We start from the raw sequence: 17,087 nt of genomic DNA on the forward strand, positions 1-17,087 counted from the left end.
CTCAAATATATTTTATTTTATAAAACAAAGCAAAAATACAAATATAAAATAACTTGAACTAACAATTTCTAACTGGAAAGCGCATATAAAGTAGTACAAAAATCAAGTGCAAGAGTTAAAATTAAATTCTAGATTCTTTCGCGGAACACCTATTCACATCGTGTAGAACACCAGTGTTCCGCGGAACACAAGTTTGGGAAACGCTGTTGTAGGGGAACACCCATGGGGAAAGTTAGCTTCAGTGATTCATTTAAATGCTTAAACAAATCATTCTTTATTGCATTTCACAGTTAAATAATGTGAATAATGATGCATGGAAATGGAACCTTTCCCTTTTAAGGAACACCACTGATATAAACATGATTTTAGTCTCCTCATACTCAGAACAAGTAGAATTAACATTAGGTAACAATCAAGCAAAATGATTAGGATTTGAGCAACTGTTTAATGCAAGTTTCAGAGTAGCAGCCGTGTTAGTCTGTATCCGCAAAAAGAAAAGGAGGACTTGCGGCACCTTGGAGACTAATAAATGTATTTGAGCATAAGCTTTCGTGAGCTACAGCTCACTTCATCGGATATATTTTTAGATTTGGCAGAATTTTATTGTTATGTTTTTATAATTTCAATGAATAATATTGATGTTTATTTTTAAGCATTTATTTTATTTATTTAACTTTTCACAATTGTGCAAAATTATGGGTGTTAAGCATTTCCCCCCCCCCAATTTTTATCAATTTAAATTTCCACAGTTGTGGAAAACTATGGGGTTTAAGATGTTGGGGGAGGGGTTGGGTTCTTTGTTGTTTTTGCATTTGCTTTTTTATTTATACAAAATGTTGTTATGCAAAACATTGTGGACAGTTTTGCCATTTGACTCATGTTCATTTCCATGTGCTTGACTTTAATCTCATTTATTTCAGATGAGACTTTAGTTACCACACTGTCTTGTCTGCTCAGTGTGGTAACTGAACAGCCTTGGCACAATTTGTCAGAGCTGAGGCTTCACCCTGGGGCCCTGCCCAAATGTATCCCTCCCTGTACCCTTTGGCAGGAAGGTGCACCAGTTGCTTGTCTGACTGCTGTCCCTCACCTCAGAGCTGAACTGCATTTCAGTGGTGGGTGAAGTGTATACGGAATATAAGGCCAAATCTTGCCATCTTTACTCCAGCAAAACCCAGTGAAGTTAATTAAAGTTTTGCCTGACTACAAGATTTCAGCCAACTAGTTTGTAAGGAACTCTATAAAGAGTTGTTTCCAGTAAAATGACGTGTACTGTAAATGGTGCATGTGCTTGTCTGTGGGAGCCAGAGGGGCTTGCTAGCATGTCACTCATCCCATCAGGGAAGTACTGAGCTTGGAACCCAAACTTAGGTCTCCCCATGGCACTGCGTCTGTACCAGTGAGTCCCAACCCTTTCTAAGATGCATCTTCTTTTCATTTTGTACTCCATGTCATTTCATATACCTTCTTTAATAAGTCCTGTCACACTTATATGAGGACTTAATTGTGGTTGTGTTTTTGGTGGAGTTAAAAAAGCACGTAGTACAGTAAATTCATTATTCTCCCCAGGCTACATGAAATGAATACAATGAGATCCTGGTTGCTGTTGCTACTTCTGCTTGTGAACTTGTGTTCACCTGCACCTCGACTTTCGGTATGTATCACTTGACTGTAGTTTGTATCATTCCTGTTAGCTGATTACTACTGATTGTTTCCAGGAGCATCCACAGTGTGCTAGGTATGGCAAATACACAAAAAAAGACATGGCCTTTCTCCTAAATAACTCACTCCCTAAAAAGCTAAATCAGACAGAGGGATATAGGAGTGGAGGAGGAGGTATTACAGCATGCAGGCAAAACAGTCAGGTGAGAATTGGCTGCATTCGGATAATAGAGTGTTTACATAATATAGGGGGTTGGGTTTCATTGTGGTCGGTTGGTGTGTGCGGGGACATTATATTGTAAGATTTATAGACTATGCCCACAACCGTGCCAGAAATCAGTCAGTTAGTTTCTTGCAGGCATCACTAGTGGAAGATGGTCTTCAGGATATATTTGAAAGCAGAGGGAGGAATAGTTTTGTAGATGAGATCCACAAATAGCTCTTTTGGGGCCCAGTCGTGAGAGGTGCGAAGCACCTGCAACTCCCATTTAGTGATGTATTTGTAGTGTTTTTCTCAGAGTGCCAAGCATTCAAATTCCATAAAGGTAGCTGGAGAGGAAGGATGGCCATAAGGTTACAGAAAAGCATTGCCAGATCTGCATTTTCTTCATGCCTGTATTCTCCGTGTGACCTCAGGCAAATCACTTCACCTCTTTGTGGCTCAATTTCACGGAGTGTAAAATTGGGATAACAATATCCCCTTACCTCACAGATAGAGGGCGAGTGAAGCTAACTCTTTGGAAACTGCTTTGAGATGGAAGGTGCTTTGAATGGGAAGCATTATCTGATACCAGAGCATTTCCGCTAACAAAGTGCTCAGTCCTATGAGTTGCCATAACTCCCATTGACTTTGATTTTTCCACAATAAAGACGAATGCATGTTATTTACATAGAATGTACTTTCTAACCTAGTTTGTTATGATACGAATGTTTGGCCATTAATATTTTAAATGTGTTTTCTTAGCTCAAGAAAGGCTCCTCTAACTTTCCATAACATTTAGGGTCAGATTCAGAATCCCTTACTCGGGCAGAATGATATTGTATTACATGGGCAGCCTCAATGGCCCTGCGTCTGGAGACAAATACTATTCAACCTGACTAAAGCTATCAGAATTGATCCTGGAAGGTGGTATGAATCGTAGCTCCAGAAAAACATCAGGCCTAGTCCTGCATGCCCTTACTCGCTTGAGTAGTCTTTACACACATAGGGAAAACAAATGCATTTAAAATAATAACTGTCAAAATTGCCATTTTTATGATAATATGAGAGAAAAATCTAAATAAGTAACACATTGTGTCTCTGTCATGCTGCCTTTCCATGTGGACTCTATTGGCTCTAACTCATCCTTAAATCCCTGTTTTGGAACGGAGGCCTGTTGGAATAGGCACAAGTAACCACAGCTTGTTTTCATAAACTAAGTTGACTTGATGTTCCTGAGGATACTGTGAAAATAGCCTTTTGAAGAGTAAACAACAGCTCTGTGGTCAGGGAAGAAACAGAAAACCAACTGGAACAAACTGATTACTTCTTTTTTTTCCCCACTGGGGGTAAAAAGGCAGCAGGAGGAAACATAGCTACAGGTAGCCCAGGCAGTCTCTGGGTAAGTGTAAGCGGCAAGTTACATTCCTACAGACCACAGTAAGGAATGACTGTATTGTGGAAATAACCCAAGGGCTTTCCTTCCAAATGTGGCATGGGAACCTTAAGTACTCACAACCTGCTTTCAATAAACCACAGAAAGGCTGTCCTAGACTAGCACTAAACACATGACGCCGCCTGCATTACATACTTAAGACTGGCACAAAAAAACTATGAGCTGGCAAATTAAAAACTGCTTGTGTCCTTTATCTTCCTAGACTGTTCACGGTTTGGGCCAGGCCCTTTGCCTGCTTCTGTGTTTGGATGGCACCTCTCCCCTGGTGGGTGCAACTGCAATGTGAATAATAAGGAAAACAAGAAAGGACCTGAGTGTAGCCAGCCTCTACATTTGACCTTTGTGTACAGTAAATTTTCCTTACAAAATAATAAATGTCACCTCACAGACGGTCCCGGAACAATTTGCTGTCTCTTACTCAAGGCAACGTCAACAGGGGGCGCATATTACTCTGTCGTCCAGCCCATAGTCCAAATTCACATGCCTGGAATTCTCTGAAAGGACAGTTGGCCAGCAACTGTCGGTTATTCCCTCTTGACTGGCCACTGGCTCCTCCAGTGGCAGGAGTGAGAATTTACATAGGAAACAGGAATAGCCAGACTGGATCAGGACCCTGTCTCAGATAGTAACCAGTGCAGATGCTTCAGAGGAAAGTGTAAGAACCCTGCAGCAGGCAGATGTGGGGTGATCTGCCCGCCCACACACACACTAGGTCTTATCCTGATCTCAAATTGTTAGAGATTGGTTTACGCCCTGAAGCGTGAGGTTTAATATCCCTTCCATAATGTTGTTAGCACTAACACTGAATCGTCTTAACACTCATATCAATGTCCAGTCCCTTTTTGAATCTTGTTAAATTCTTGGGCCCAATGACTTCCTGTGGCAGTGAGTTCTGTAATCTAATTACAGGAGAAAAAGAATTTCCTTTTATCAGTTCTGAATTCGTCATCTTTTAATTTCATTGAAGGTCCCCTTGTTCTTGTGTTATGGGACAAAGAGAGCAGAAGCTCCTGATCTACCTTCTTTAGACCATTTGTTTTTTTCATAAACTTTTGTGATATCTAGAAGGCACATCAAAAACTTAGAGGGTATTCATGTCACTGGAGGCTTAAACCCTCTGTTTGGGCACCCAGTGGGTAGGATAAACTTCCCCACTCTGCCTCAGCCCTGACTTGAAGCAACCATTTTTGGTAGTGGTAGGAAGGTAGTTCTGTCATCAACAATATCAACAGGTTTCTCTGGTGGTTTCTGTGACATGAGTCTGTGTCAAGATTTTAGCCCACCTAAATCAATGTACGGTTTCAGGTGAAATCTAAAGACTTGGCATAGCTTTGAAACAAAACTAGACTCAGTTTCACTTGGTATTTTTCAAGTCATTCAAGCCCACTACTCCACACGAACTTCAGGCTATACCAATCCACGTAATAAGACTCCGTTGCCACTTTAGTTGGCTAAGACTTCTTCTTAAGGAATATAGCAATATGAGCTTCTGGTTTGATTCTGACCAAAAATGTTTTTCCTAGTGAGTTTCTGCTTTCGGGGATGCCAGTGTAAATCTGGAGTAACTCCACTGATATCTGTGGAACTACTGATTTCAATGGCGCGACTGCAGATTTATACCAGAGTAACTGTGAGCGGATTCTTTCCCTTTATCTTTCACTTTTACAATAAGAGGTCTGAGAATTCTGCATCCTTACAGGACCTTTGTAAGATCCAGATTTTGCCACTCAGTACCTTCCTCTGCAAATAAGTCCACTGATTTCATCAAAAGATAGCAGAGTTGAGCACAAGTCGTCCAAAGTCACTTTCTGATGGGCCAGTTAAAAAGTTAATGCTGCACTGCTGGAATCTCTTTGCCAAAATCAGCACAAAAAACTCTTCCCATTGGCCTCAATTCATCTGCCAGACTGTGCTGTAGACTGTAGACCATCTGTAGACTGTGCTGTAATGATTTAGAGATAAAAAATAATAGCCCTCTTTACCCAGTTAGATGTTTTAAATTTGAATCCTCTTGCCTCCTCAACATAGATGTATGTGTTTGGATCATTAAGAGCTACAGACGTTCTCCCTGTTGTTACCACTTTAATTACATCATACCTCTTTTTTCCCCCTTAGGATAAGGACATCTGCCTGTTAGACAACACTAAATTACAACGGAGGCTAAAACTGCTCCAAGACTTGCTTCAGTTGTGTGAATTACAGCTGAAGGACATCTTAGGGAACAACTATCATGGAGCAAAGAGCAAGTTCTTCTCAGGCAGGAGGAGCATACAGCCTGAAATACTTTTACCCACAACTAGTGGAAACTTGATAGTCTACGATCAAGGTAGGATGTTGCAGAAGGATATAATAGACACTGTCACTTCAGCATATCAAAATATTTATTTCTTGCTGCAACATTCCATTTATAAACAGATAGGCATATTTATATCTTATCCAATTACCTTAACAAAATCAACACAGGAAGTTTATATCTTTAAAAATGCTTAATCTAGAATATGTACTATTTATTATATGCATAGGAGGGTTAAGGGTAGATCCATGGCCCAAGGCCACTGACCTAGTGCGTCATCTCAGGTAAGTCACTTTATTTCCCTGCACCTCTCTTCCTCACCTACACTCTTCCCATCTCATCCACTTAGCTCTTTGGGGCAAGGACTGTCTTTCACTATGTTTTTGTACAGCACCTGGCACAATGGTCCATGGGCATGGTTCCTGTTGTGCAACAGTTCAATAGTGCAGAAGCACGCTATGACAGAATGATATTGCTTTGCAATTGTCACAACATCAAATCTTTTCACCCTACACTAAAATTTTCAAAACTAGGGGGCCTTAAATTAGAGTCTGAAATCCTGATTTCAATTCTTAAATCAGTGGCCTGATTTCAAGGACTTCAGTGGGAAGAATCTAAGTTAATGCTGTCTTAGGTTGAGATGACGGTGGTAAATTCTTCTGAGTCCTTTCTGCACTACAGCTTCTACTGCTGTTACCATTGGTGGGGCTGCAAAAGATGGGTCCCGAATTTGCTCATCTAGATGCATCCTGGCTGGCCAAACTGTGTTACAATTTTTGCTAGAACCATATTTAAACATTGTTTTACAAATACAACCCCCAGCTCAGCCAGGGTGGGACCATACAGAAGAGCCAGAAATCATTGTCCTAAGACAAACTTCTATGGATGTTTTCTCTTGACTACAGTCAGCTATTTGCTCTTCCATGACCACTGTTTTATGAAGCAATACTATTCTGCTCAGATTGCTCTGCAGTGTTTAACAGCAGAAAAATCGAAAATGGATACTACCGAATCAGGCCCAGAGCAGACCGAGAACCTTTCCTGGTGTACTGTGACATGTCTGATGGAGGGGGATGGACTGTAATCCAGCGACGCAGTAATGGCAAAGAAAATTTTGACAGGTATGTGCTGTGGTTAATATTTCAGTGGGGATTTAAACTATTCCTTTAAGGATTGCTGTGATTTTTAAATTCCATTCAATCTCTGATGGCACCTTACTATCAAAGGCTGCTATTTTAGGCTACAGTCCTACAAATGTGCACTCATGTGTTTAGTCATTCATAGAGATGAGGGAACAATGAGTTTTTCTGTTCCGGGGCTGAACCGAAAAATCTGGAAAAAAAAATTCTGGTTCAATTCAAACCAAAAAAAAAATTTTTCAAATGTTTTCATCCAATTGAAGAACACAAAAAATATGATTTTGAATTGACAAACATTTCAACTCAACTCAGAATTATTGTTTTCCAATTTTTCAATTTGTTTTGAGTCAATCGAAACATTGGGGCTGTCTCCACGTGAATTTTTTTCCTAGTTTTTGTTTTGATTCTGCTGTTTCCGGTGCACTTCACCCTTTTTATTGTGTTATATTTTGTTTTTGAAATTGGCCAAATTTGAAATCAAAATGCTGTTTGGACTCTAAACGTTAAAACAGAACATTTCAACTCATTAAAAAAAGGTGTTTTCAACCAAATCTATTTGTCGAATTCAACCCAAATTCAATTAATAGTTTCAGGGACCAAAAATTTCACTTTTCAATAGAAAAACAATTTGTTGAAAAAAATTCGTTCAGTTCTAGTCCTTACTGATTAGAACTATTTGCACAAATAAGGACAACTCCTGGGAGTAAGGGCTGGCAGGATCGGGCCCTTTTTAATAGTTTAGACTGAAGTTAGAATGCACTTGTGATACTTTTTCATTGGTTGGTCTTTGTCTGTTTAAGTCTTTTTGGTTATTATGATAGGAGACATTTCATTATCTGGTAATGATTTTGATTCTGCCACCATCTGCTATCAACCAATTAAATGATATATCCTCTCTCATATCATGAAAACTATCACAGTGTACTATTTACTCCCTCTTCCAGAATGTTAATGAAGATGCAAAATAAGACTGGTCCAGATTGTCTTGGCTTAAAGCCATGGGAAGGTGGCTTTTACATGGAGATTTCTACCCAAAAAGCTTCCTCCTGCCACTTTCAACCTGGCAAACTGGTCCATTGATTGGTGTTTTGATCAGTCTTATATAACGTCCTCATTCATGATGTGGAAGAGGAAATAAACACTAGAGCTAGAGGGGTAACTGAGGGTTTGGTTCAATGCCTGAACCAAAATATCTGAAAATATTTTCATTCCGGGTTGACCCAAATCACAATTTTTTGTTTTTTTCTTGACAAACGAAAAACTAATTTTCGGGGGGGAGGAGAGAGGGGCATGAATGAATGGTTATTTTGTCCTAAAACAAAATATTTTGTTTAGGTTTGGGATTTTTTTTACCCATGCCCTTTTAAGATAAATCTAGTTAAATTTCAATTAAATGTCATTTGAAAAATGAAAAGTCAGAATGTTTCATATTGATAATGTAGAAATGAAACTTTGACTTTTTCAGAATTTTTTCCCCTCCATTTTTATTCTGCTGAAATTATTCACCAAATTTGACCCAAAACTGCATTTTTCAGAGAACAAATTATTGGCTGAAAAAAAATTGCCCAGCTCTACTTAGCAGTATGTTAATGAAATCTGAAAGGAATACTAAATTGGAAGGATCTTTGAATATGGATGGGGATATAGAAACAACACAGAGGAGTCTAGAGGGAGAAAAAACAGGGGCAGAAAGTAACAGAAAGAGATTCATCTTGAAAAAATGCAGTCTACATAATCTGATGAAAAATAATTAAAAACACATATATTTGAAGGGAGGGACAGGCCAGGCAAGCAGTGATGCTGCAAGACATATAGGGGTGACAGTGGACAGAAAATTACACATGGGTTTGAAATCGGATACGGATACAAAACAGGCCAATGTATTCCACCCATACCTCCACCAAAGCAGAGAATGCACTTTGGGGGAGGGGGGTAAAATGAGGCCCAGACAGGGCCACCTTTCCCTCCAGCCAGTTCCCCCTCCAGAGCAAGAACTGTGCAGGGATACACCCCCACATATACACACGCTTGGGGTACTAGGATCCAGGCAGTGCTTCCCCTCCTCCTTGTCAAGTGGCCAGAGACTCTCACTGGTGGGACCAGAAGCAGCCAAAGCTGGGACCTTTGGACACTCCATTTAAAACTGGAATGTACGCCAACTTTCTCTGCCCTGTGCTGATTGGCTGTTGGCTCCAACATTCCCCTTTCCCCCTCAATCTCCTCACCTGCCTCTCTTACCCTCTTCTCCCCTGCCCTTTTTCTTTCCACTTAGGTGATCCACTCCTAACTCAGCCCACTCACCCCCCCGCCAAAAGTGGGATTAACATGCCATTTGCCACCTTCACACTGATCACCCCATTTGTGTGTTCTACTTCTTCCCCTACCCTGTGTCTGTCTTGTCTATTTAGATTATAAACTCTTCAGGGAAGGGCCTGTCTACTACTTTCTTTGTATGGTGCCTAGCACAATGGGGACCCAATTTTGATTGGCCCTGAGGCACTGCCATAATAAATGTGATTGATTCATAACTTGAGACATCACTACCTTTTGTTTGCAGCTTTTTGCCAGTTTTCAATTCATTATTATATTGCATAGTAGCCCTGAGTTTGCAGGGTGCTTGAGAGTGCAAGGCAGAATTCTTGTAACGTGTAAGGAGACAATTTGAATTAATTACTTAATTAAGATTTTGCGAGGCTCAGTGTCAGCTGCTTTACTAAAAGACTAATCTAGGATATCTACTTCATTCCATTTGTCCAGTACCATTTGTCCTGATTCTGAAAGTACTACACCTGGCAGCGTTAGCAGGATTGAACCCACTGCGAGCGAGTGAGAGAGAGTAATATGTAAAGCAGTCAACATTGTTTAGTATTTATTTGTAATGAGCTGCTATAAATCTGTCGTCTCTTATGCTTTGAATAGGATACGTAGAAAAAATGTTTCTTTAGATAAAGCCAAAGATTTACTTGTCAAGAGATTTCACAATAATAGGGCGACTGAGATTGTCAGATACAAACTCCGTAATTTCAGCAATCTCGCTTCAGGAAATGGGCTGATTACAAACAAGGATTTGGACAGTTCCAGGGCAAGAATGATGAATACTGGCTGGGCAATGACCACATTTATGATCTGCTGGTTAGAGGTAAGGGTATTATTTCATCTGCACAATTTCTTACGAGTTGCATTGTATGGTTCACTGTGAAATACTAATCTAACAAGATACTGCATTATAATCCAGAGAAAAACTCACTAAAAATTGACCTGATGGACTGGCAAGGAGAAAGACGATATGCAATCTATGAAAACTTCCAGATCAAGAATGAGCAGGTAAGAAATGAAGACAGTAGTGATTTGTTTGTTATTGCAGGGAGAGGGTTCTCTTTGACTTTTAGTACTTCTGCTTGAGTCCTGCTGAGATCTTAATAATAAAGTTCTGAAAAACTCATCCATTTTGTTCACCGGGATCCATATCAACTAGAGACAGGACCAAGCCACAAAGAGCCTAAATGAGAACTTTTGAAAAGTTCAGTTGCAGTTAGATTCGGTATTTTGGTTTGGCCCATTATAGAGAGAAGGGATGGCAGAGAAGCTTGATAGCAGATCAGAAGCTGAAATTTTCCAAAGCTTGGAGGTATTCAGATGTGGGGCATTGATTCATCTCAACTGTGCATCTTTCTTTAAGATTAATTTCATATAGGTTTGTACCCTGTGAGTTTTGTTTGGGCTTCAGATTTGAATGATTGCAGAAACTCAAAGCAAAATTCAACCAAAACTGCCAAGTTTTGTCTGGTTTGGGGTCACAATATGAAAACATAACATTTCACATGGTTCACACCTGAAAACCTGAAATAGGCCAACGTTCACTCCAAATTTGGTTCAGTTTTGTTGGAGTTTGATATAGGTTTGCTTGTAACTTGGCCCAAGTTCACCAAAAGTTTTGCCAATCTCACTAGACATTCTGGAGAACCTGTCCACATTTCAAGTTTTGTTATGAAAGTTTTGGACAACTCCATTTCAATCAGTGAAAAAAGCAAATGTTATGAAAGAGAGAACCTACAATTATTACACATCCATTATCAGTCTCGTTCCGGATCTACTGTGTTCATCACTGTAGTATCTGAGCACTTTCCAGTGGTACATTAAGCGACGTGGCCACACATATATCATGGGTTGTTTGTTTTCCCATCCTCTCCCTAGAGGGAGAAGCATGTTCAGTGGAGTGATTTGTTTTGGTGGGATGTGGTTGTTGAGTATTTTTGGGTTCTGTTTATTTTTTTACATAAATATACCTGGTTTTGTGCGTTATGTTAGAGAAGGCAAGATCAAAAAGATGTGCCTGGCAGTTGGAATGAATGGTGGTGAGTTTGTGATGCTCCATAGTTCCTAGGGGAGTTCATTCCACAGTCTTGGACTGGCCCATGGAGAAGGCTCTGTCTCCCACACAGACAAGATTTACTCTTATTATTGAGAGTTCTGTTGCGCCAAAGGAGCATAGCCGCAGACCACAGTTTTTGTCCTGGAGCATTATATGATCTTTTAAGTATACTGGGCCCACACCTTGGAGCACTTTGAACATAAGGATCAAGACCTTCAACTTAATTTGAACTCCTGTTAGCAGCCAGGGTAGAGAATGGAGGACAGGTTTGCTATGATCTTGGTAGTTGGTGTGCCGAGGAGATGCACTGCAGTGTTCTGAATTAATTGAAGTTTCCAAATGCTGAAGTCTTCATGAACAAGTATATTGCATTGCTGTAATCCAGCCAAGAGGTGGTGAAGGTATGAACAACTGAGGCCAGGTCTTTATCTGCCAGGATGGGATGGAGTTTCTACCCAAGTGGAGATGGTAGAAAGCATTATTAATGGATTTTGCTAAACTCCTAGACTATAGACTGAATTGAACAGTTGTGGGTGTCTATCTTTGACCAGTGGAGATTGCATCAAGGCTCAAAACTCTTCAGAATGCTTTATTCTGCCCACCAGCATCACCTCTGTCTTGCATGGGTTCAGCTTCAGCCAACTGTTTTTCATCCAAGAGCTGATCTCATCCAACCACTGGGGCATCTTGGTGGTGTGGTTGTTTGTGGTGAAAGATAGAGCTGTGTGTCATATGCATATTGCTGGCACTTGAGTCCATATCGTATGACTGCATGTAGATGTTGAATACGACTGGAGAGAGAACTGATCCTTGTGGGTTTCTACAAGTGAGTGGTCTAGTGATGGAGGTGCAGTAAAATGTTGAGCATACTATCAGCATAACACAAATCAATAAAGTGCAGTTTCCCATCACTACTCTTTGGTGTGTCCTCTCAGGAAAGACTCAAACCATTTTAGCACATTACCCTGGACCCCGGCCACCTCTCGCAGGCAAGTCAGCAGAATCTCATGTGTTGAATGCTGCGCACAGGTCCAGAAGGATGGGAATGGATATATCTTCTATCAATCGACAGCAGGAGATTATCCATCTGTGCCACTAAGGCGGTTTTGGTTCCAGGTCCTGGCCTGAATTCAGATTGTGCTGGATGTAGAATGTTAGCTTCCGTTAGATGAGCTTGTAGTTGGCCTTTTGCTAGTTTAAGAGAATAAGAATGGCCATACAGGATCAGACCAGTGGTCCATCTATCCTATCTTCTGACAGTGGCCAGTGACAGATGCTTCAGAGGGAATGATCACAACATGGCAATTACTGAGTGCATCAATCCCCTGTCTTCCAGTCCCAGTTTCTGTCAGTCAGTGGTTTAGGACACTCTGAGCACCTCTGACCATCTTGGCTAATAGTCATTGATGGACCTATGCTCCATGAAATTATCTAATTCTTTTTTGAACCCTTCTCTGTGAGCTTGCTCAGGAATGAGAGCTTTGACACATTTGACTGAAGTATCTGGGGTGAGTTTCTTCAGTGTTGGTTAGACTATTGTGTGTTTGAAGGAGGAAGAGAAGATTCTTTCTCTAAATGATACATTGACTATTTCGTTCAGGAGTGGCACCAATTGTTCATGATTTTCTTTCACAAGCCAGAAGGGGCATGGGTCAAGACTACTTTAGGTGTCCATAACTTCTTCAGGAGTGAATGTACTGAACTCTGGGAATGCAGGAGGGCTGTTGGTTAGTGGGTATAGGCAGAGTAGATCCATACTGTTTAAGAAGCCTTCCTGAATGTGTATGATCTTTTCAGAGAAGTAGGATGATAGATTTTTGCTATACTTGGTGCTCTGTTTTGATGCAGGCTATAGGCACTCAGGACTGACTAAGAGGTTTATCACCCTGGATGACTCCTTGGGACAGGATTTGGCAGACTCAATAGAGACTGATAGGAACATTCTCTTGACCTGTTCTTCTTCTTAGCATATGCGCAACATGCCTCGGGTGGCACGTCATCAGGATTCATCACCGAATTTGGTCTGCTGGTTGGATCATTAGCTTCCTTGGACCGGGTACTGATGGGGAGCACAACATGTCTTAGTACAGGCTTTGAGGAATTTGTTATTTCATCCTGTCTGAATCAGCCTTTGTTTTCCATCACTGGCACTCAAGTTTCTGCCCCTCTTCAACCACTGCAAGGTATCAGAAAATTAAGGAGATCTGTGTGGGCAATGGGAAGGAAGGTGCTGCATAGAAGCCAGCATAACAGTGGCCAAGGCCAGTGTAGAATGGTAATGGTTCACCAGGTCCTTGACGCCTCATGCCGTGCGTGAGGTGCTGTTGTCCTTCAGCAAACTCTGCAATTTGTTGGAGTCCATGATTTTTTATGGTCAAATCAGACTCACTGGTCTTTCTTGTTGCCTAGATGCTGGAAGGTTCTCTGGCCACTGCCCTAATGAGGTGATGGGTTGTCCAAAACAGTGGCTGGGTTGTGATGTCCTCTATCTTGACATCTAGGCTGCAAATCAGGTCCAGAGCGTGACTGGCTGTGAGGTTGGACCAGAGATGATCTGTGAAAGTCCTAGGGAGGCAAGAGAGGAGATGAATTTTTAGACTTTTGCATCTGCAACCTTTGTCAGTGTGTATGTTGAAATCTTCCAAGATGAGAAATCTGGGGTATTTCACAACCATTGCCCCTGGAGCCACTCTTCTAGTGTCTAGGCATTCCTGCCAGGATCAGCCAATTTGTATCATGTGGGTGTTGAAAGAGAATAATACTTGTAGCCTTTAGTAGCAGGAGAACAACTTGGCAGTATATTTGGTATATTAGATGGGGTTTTGGCCCAGGGCTAATATCAAAAAGCATAAGGCCAAAATCATCTTTGACTTCAGTGGAGTTATACCAGGGATTAATTTGGCCCACAGTATATTGCAGAAAACAATTATGAGCTTTCAAAAAGAAATAAAAGGCTGCTGATAACAGAGAAATGTTTACATTTAACTCTTGCAGGACAATTACAGGTTATGGGTTGGCACCTATTCTGGTAATGCTGGTGATGCTCTGTCTGGCGGGAGTAACTTTGAAGAGCAGTGGTCAGCATCTCTCAGTGGAATGCCATTCTCCACATCAGACAAGGATCATGATAGATTCCTAGCAGGCAACTGTGCACAAGAGAACAAGTGTGGCTGGTGGTTTAACAGGTATGGGAAGAAGTTGACTGTATCCATTACATAAAGAGTGACGCACATGGGACTAGGGCTGTGGATGGGTGTGCAGCAACAGTGTTTTTTCATTACCATTCAAGACAGAGAAGTTTAAATAGCTTTCATGATGACTTTCAGAATAAAAGCATAAGAGAAGTGTCCTGTGTACCAACGGCCTGAGGCTCTAACTTGGCAGTTAGAGTGTATGTTAAGGGCATTTCTCTAGTTTGGGGTGATTAATTTTTGAGCTTTCTATCACAGTTGGCCATAATTATATTTCACTGATGTTATATTTCATTGGTGGGTATTACCGGTATGTTAGCAATTACTGGGTCTGGTCTCACAGGCCCTCTGTGCAGGGAATGCACACTGAAGTCAATAGTTCTGCATGTGGACAGTTTGTAAGACTAAGCCCTTTGTTTCATATTAAGCCTTTATAAGCCAGGTCCTCATCAGGTGTAAACTGGCATAGATCCATTGAATTCAAATGTGTATCAATAAAAATACTTCGTATTTTGCTGTAATGATGCAATGCCGTCTCACGTTAAACTGAGTCTCCTTTTTTCCACCCCCTTTTGTCCCTACAAGATGCCACGCAGCAAATCTCAATGGACAATATTATAAAACAGGAAACTACACAGGACGCCATGACAATGGAGTGGTTTGGTCAACGTGGCGTGGGTTGTGGTACTCCCTGAAATACACAGCCATGAAAATCAGGCTTCCATCTTTTGTTGACATAGGGAGTGGACATGGTGAAAGCAGCTAGGACAGCTAGAATCCGCATCATTGGAGACAGAGAGAGTACAGGATAGAAAGGATTTTAGAAATCAAGGGCCAAACCCTCAGCTGGTGTAAATTAGCACAGTTGCACTGTAGTAATTGGCATTTGATCAGTTTATATTAGTTGAGGATCCATCCCCAGGGTAGAGTACTAGAATACTCCTATCGTATGGTCTAATGGAGGATGTAAGGGTCTCTCATTCTTGCTAAAACCAATGGAAACGCCACAAGTTTGTTTTCCAATGATCTTTAGTGGAGAGGAGAGTACTGAGCAGTTCACAGGAAACTCTCTGCACCTTACAAAATCAGGCCCTTACTCCTCTTAGCCATTTGTACCTTATAATGGCCAAATTCTTCTCACTTTGATTTCAATGGTCAGTGAATGTGGTAAGCAATGTAAGAACACAGAAATAGAACAAACAGGGGAATAAGGATTTGGCCCTTAAAGCTGTCAGCTAGATCTAGGTCTCAGATTTAGATTTTGTTTTGAAGTGGACTTTGCAAAGCCTAATATGAAGGTTCAATATTCTGGAGAATTCTTTATTTCAGTTGCTATTTGTTTATTTATATGTTCTTGTCAGTGTTCTGCAACAGACAACTTTGTGCTAGTGAATGAGAACTAGAAAGTTCTCTTCTAGTTCACTGTTCACTTCCACTTCATTATATTAGCCAAGTGAAATGAGAAAAGTATACAGCACAAATGAATGAGTATAGAATAAAAACAAGAAATGTAATGCCAACAATTAATTCTCTTAAGTTGTTAGTAACAAAAGACTTGGGCTTGACATAAATCCTTTAACCTCCATGCTGCAAAATGAGTCTACACTTTGTATATTATAAATATGCTCTTTTAAATTAGTCGTTCTTTTCAATTTATTTTACTTTTCCTTTACATAAATACACATTGTAATTTGTATTATATATTCGTACACATGTGAATTAAAAATCATTTGAATGGAAATTTACATTGTTTTTGTTCTTAAACAATACTGGGAGATGGACAAAGTTTTGGTTGGAAAATCAGAAATGGTTTGGGAGAGAAGATGCTCCAAGACATTTTACTCACACTTTTATCACTGGTTCTAGTCACATTTTCACGGCCTGTAAGGCAAGCTTAATTTTCTTGAATCAAGCAACACTGGGGAAGCTGGATGTTCAGTGTGAAATTTTACATGCTCTGCTTCCTGATGGCTCATCTGCCTAGAGACACAAGGATCAAATCCTGCCCTCCATTACACCTCTTTTGAGTGTAGACAACACGTCAGTTAAAATGCTGACCAATGTCCGCTTTTGCTCCCACGGTGCTAGTTCACCAGTGAGACACAGCCTCAAGGGCTGCAGCCCAGGAAGAATGCATGGATGCCCTCAGTCCAAGAGGTAACACGTGCCCACGAGAAATGAGAACTACACCTATGTCTTTGGAACGAGAGTCATGCTTGTCACCAAAGGGAGTGGAGTGGAGTCCAACACCAGAACTTCCTCTCAACTAACTCACTTTATTTGTACTACACAACCAGTAAGCCTTACCGCGGGGGTCATAATTATGTATCTAGAGCATTTTATTAAATGAAAAGTTGCCAGAAGAAATCAGTGCTAACCTGGTGGCACCTACCAACCCTGATTTACCATATAGTACAACCCTATAACAGTGTAGCCCTTGGCACAAAATCCAGTAGCAATAAGGAAACTTCTGTCAATGTATAGGCATGGAGACTAGTTAAGGTGGAACAATTGCTTCCAATCTACTCAGGCTGATGCTGGCACTTCTTATAAACATTATTGCTTTGGCAACATCCTGCTGGGGACATGCTCCAGGACAAAGCTACCAGCAGGTGCTTGCACACATCAAGAAGCTGAAAATCAATTTCAGTGCCAAAAAGCCAGTGCTGTCCTGGCCCAGAAAGTCACGGGACACCCAACAGCCACTCTCTGACACTAGAACATTTAAATAAGAGTTTAAAATAATGTAATCAAATAGTATAAACCAGATATTTG

General features: G+C 40.8%; 1 protein-coding gene across 1 annotated transcript; it reads left to right on the top strand.

Annotated features, from left to right (window-relative positions):
- Positions 1 to 1,574: 1,574 nt before the first annotated feature.
- Positions 1,575 to 15,947, top strand: LOC140902599 (fibrinogen-like protein 1). The gene is made up of 7 exons (XM_073322890.1): positions 1,575 to 1,654; positions 5,433 to 5,643; positions 6,572 to 6,731; positions 9,791 to 9,888; positions 9,985 to 10,073; positions 14,116 to 14,306; positions 14,898 to 15,947. The coding sequence occupies exons 1-7, from the start codon at positions 1,580 to 1,582 to the stop codon at positions 15,076 to 15,078; spliced, it is 1,005 nt and encodes a 334-aa protein (XP_073178991.1). The 5' UTR covers positions 1,575 to 1,579; the 3' UTR covers positions 15,079 to 15,947.
- The last annotated feature ends 1,140 nt before the right edge of the window (positions 15,948 to 17,087 follow it).

Source organism: Lepidochelys kempii, chromosome 1 (genome assembly GCF_965140285.1).
Source record: "Lepidochelys kempii isolate rLepKem1 chromosome 1, rLepKem1.hap1, whole genome shotgun sequence".
Lineage (NCBI taxonomy): Eukaryota > Metazoa > Chordata > Testudines > Cheloniidae > Lepidochelys > Lepidochelys kempii.

Bases quoted from the DNA above. Each gene is read 5' to 3' on its own strand.
- LOC140902599 (XM_073322890.1), top strand. From the start codon at position 1,580: ATGAATACAATGAGATCCTGGTTGCTGTTGCTACTTCTGCTTGTGAAC. The intron at 1,655-5,432 runs GTATGTATCACT...TTTCCCCCTTAG, and splicing joins CACCTGCACCTCGACTTTCG to GATAAGGACATCTGCCTGTT. The intron at 6,732-9,790 runs GTATGTGCTGTG...ATCTCGCTTCAG, and splicing joins GGCAAAGAAAATTTTGACAG to GAAATGGGCTGATTACAAAC.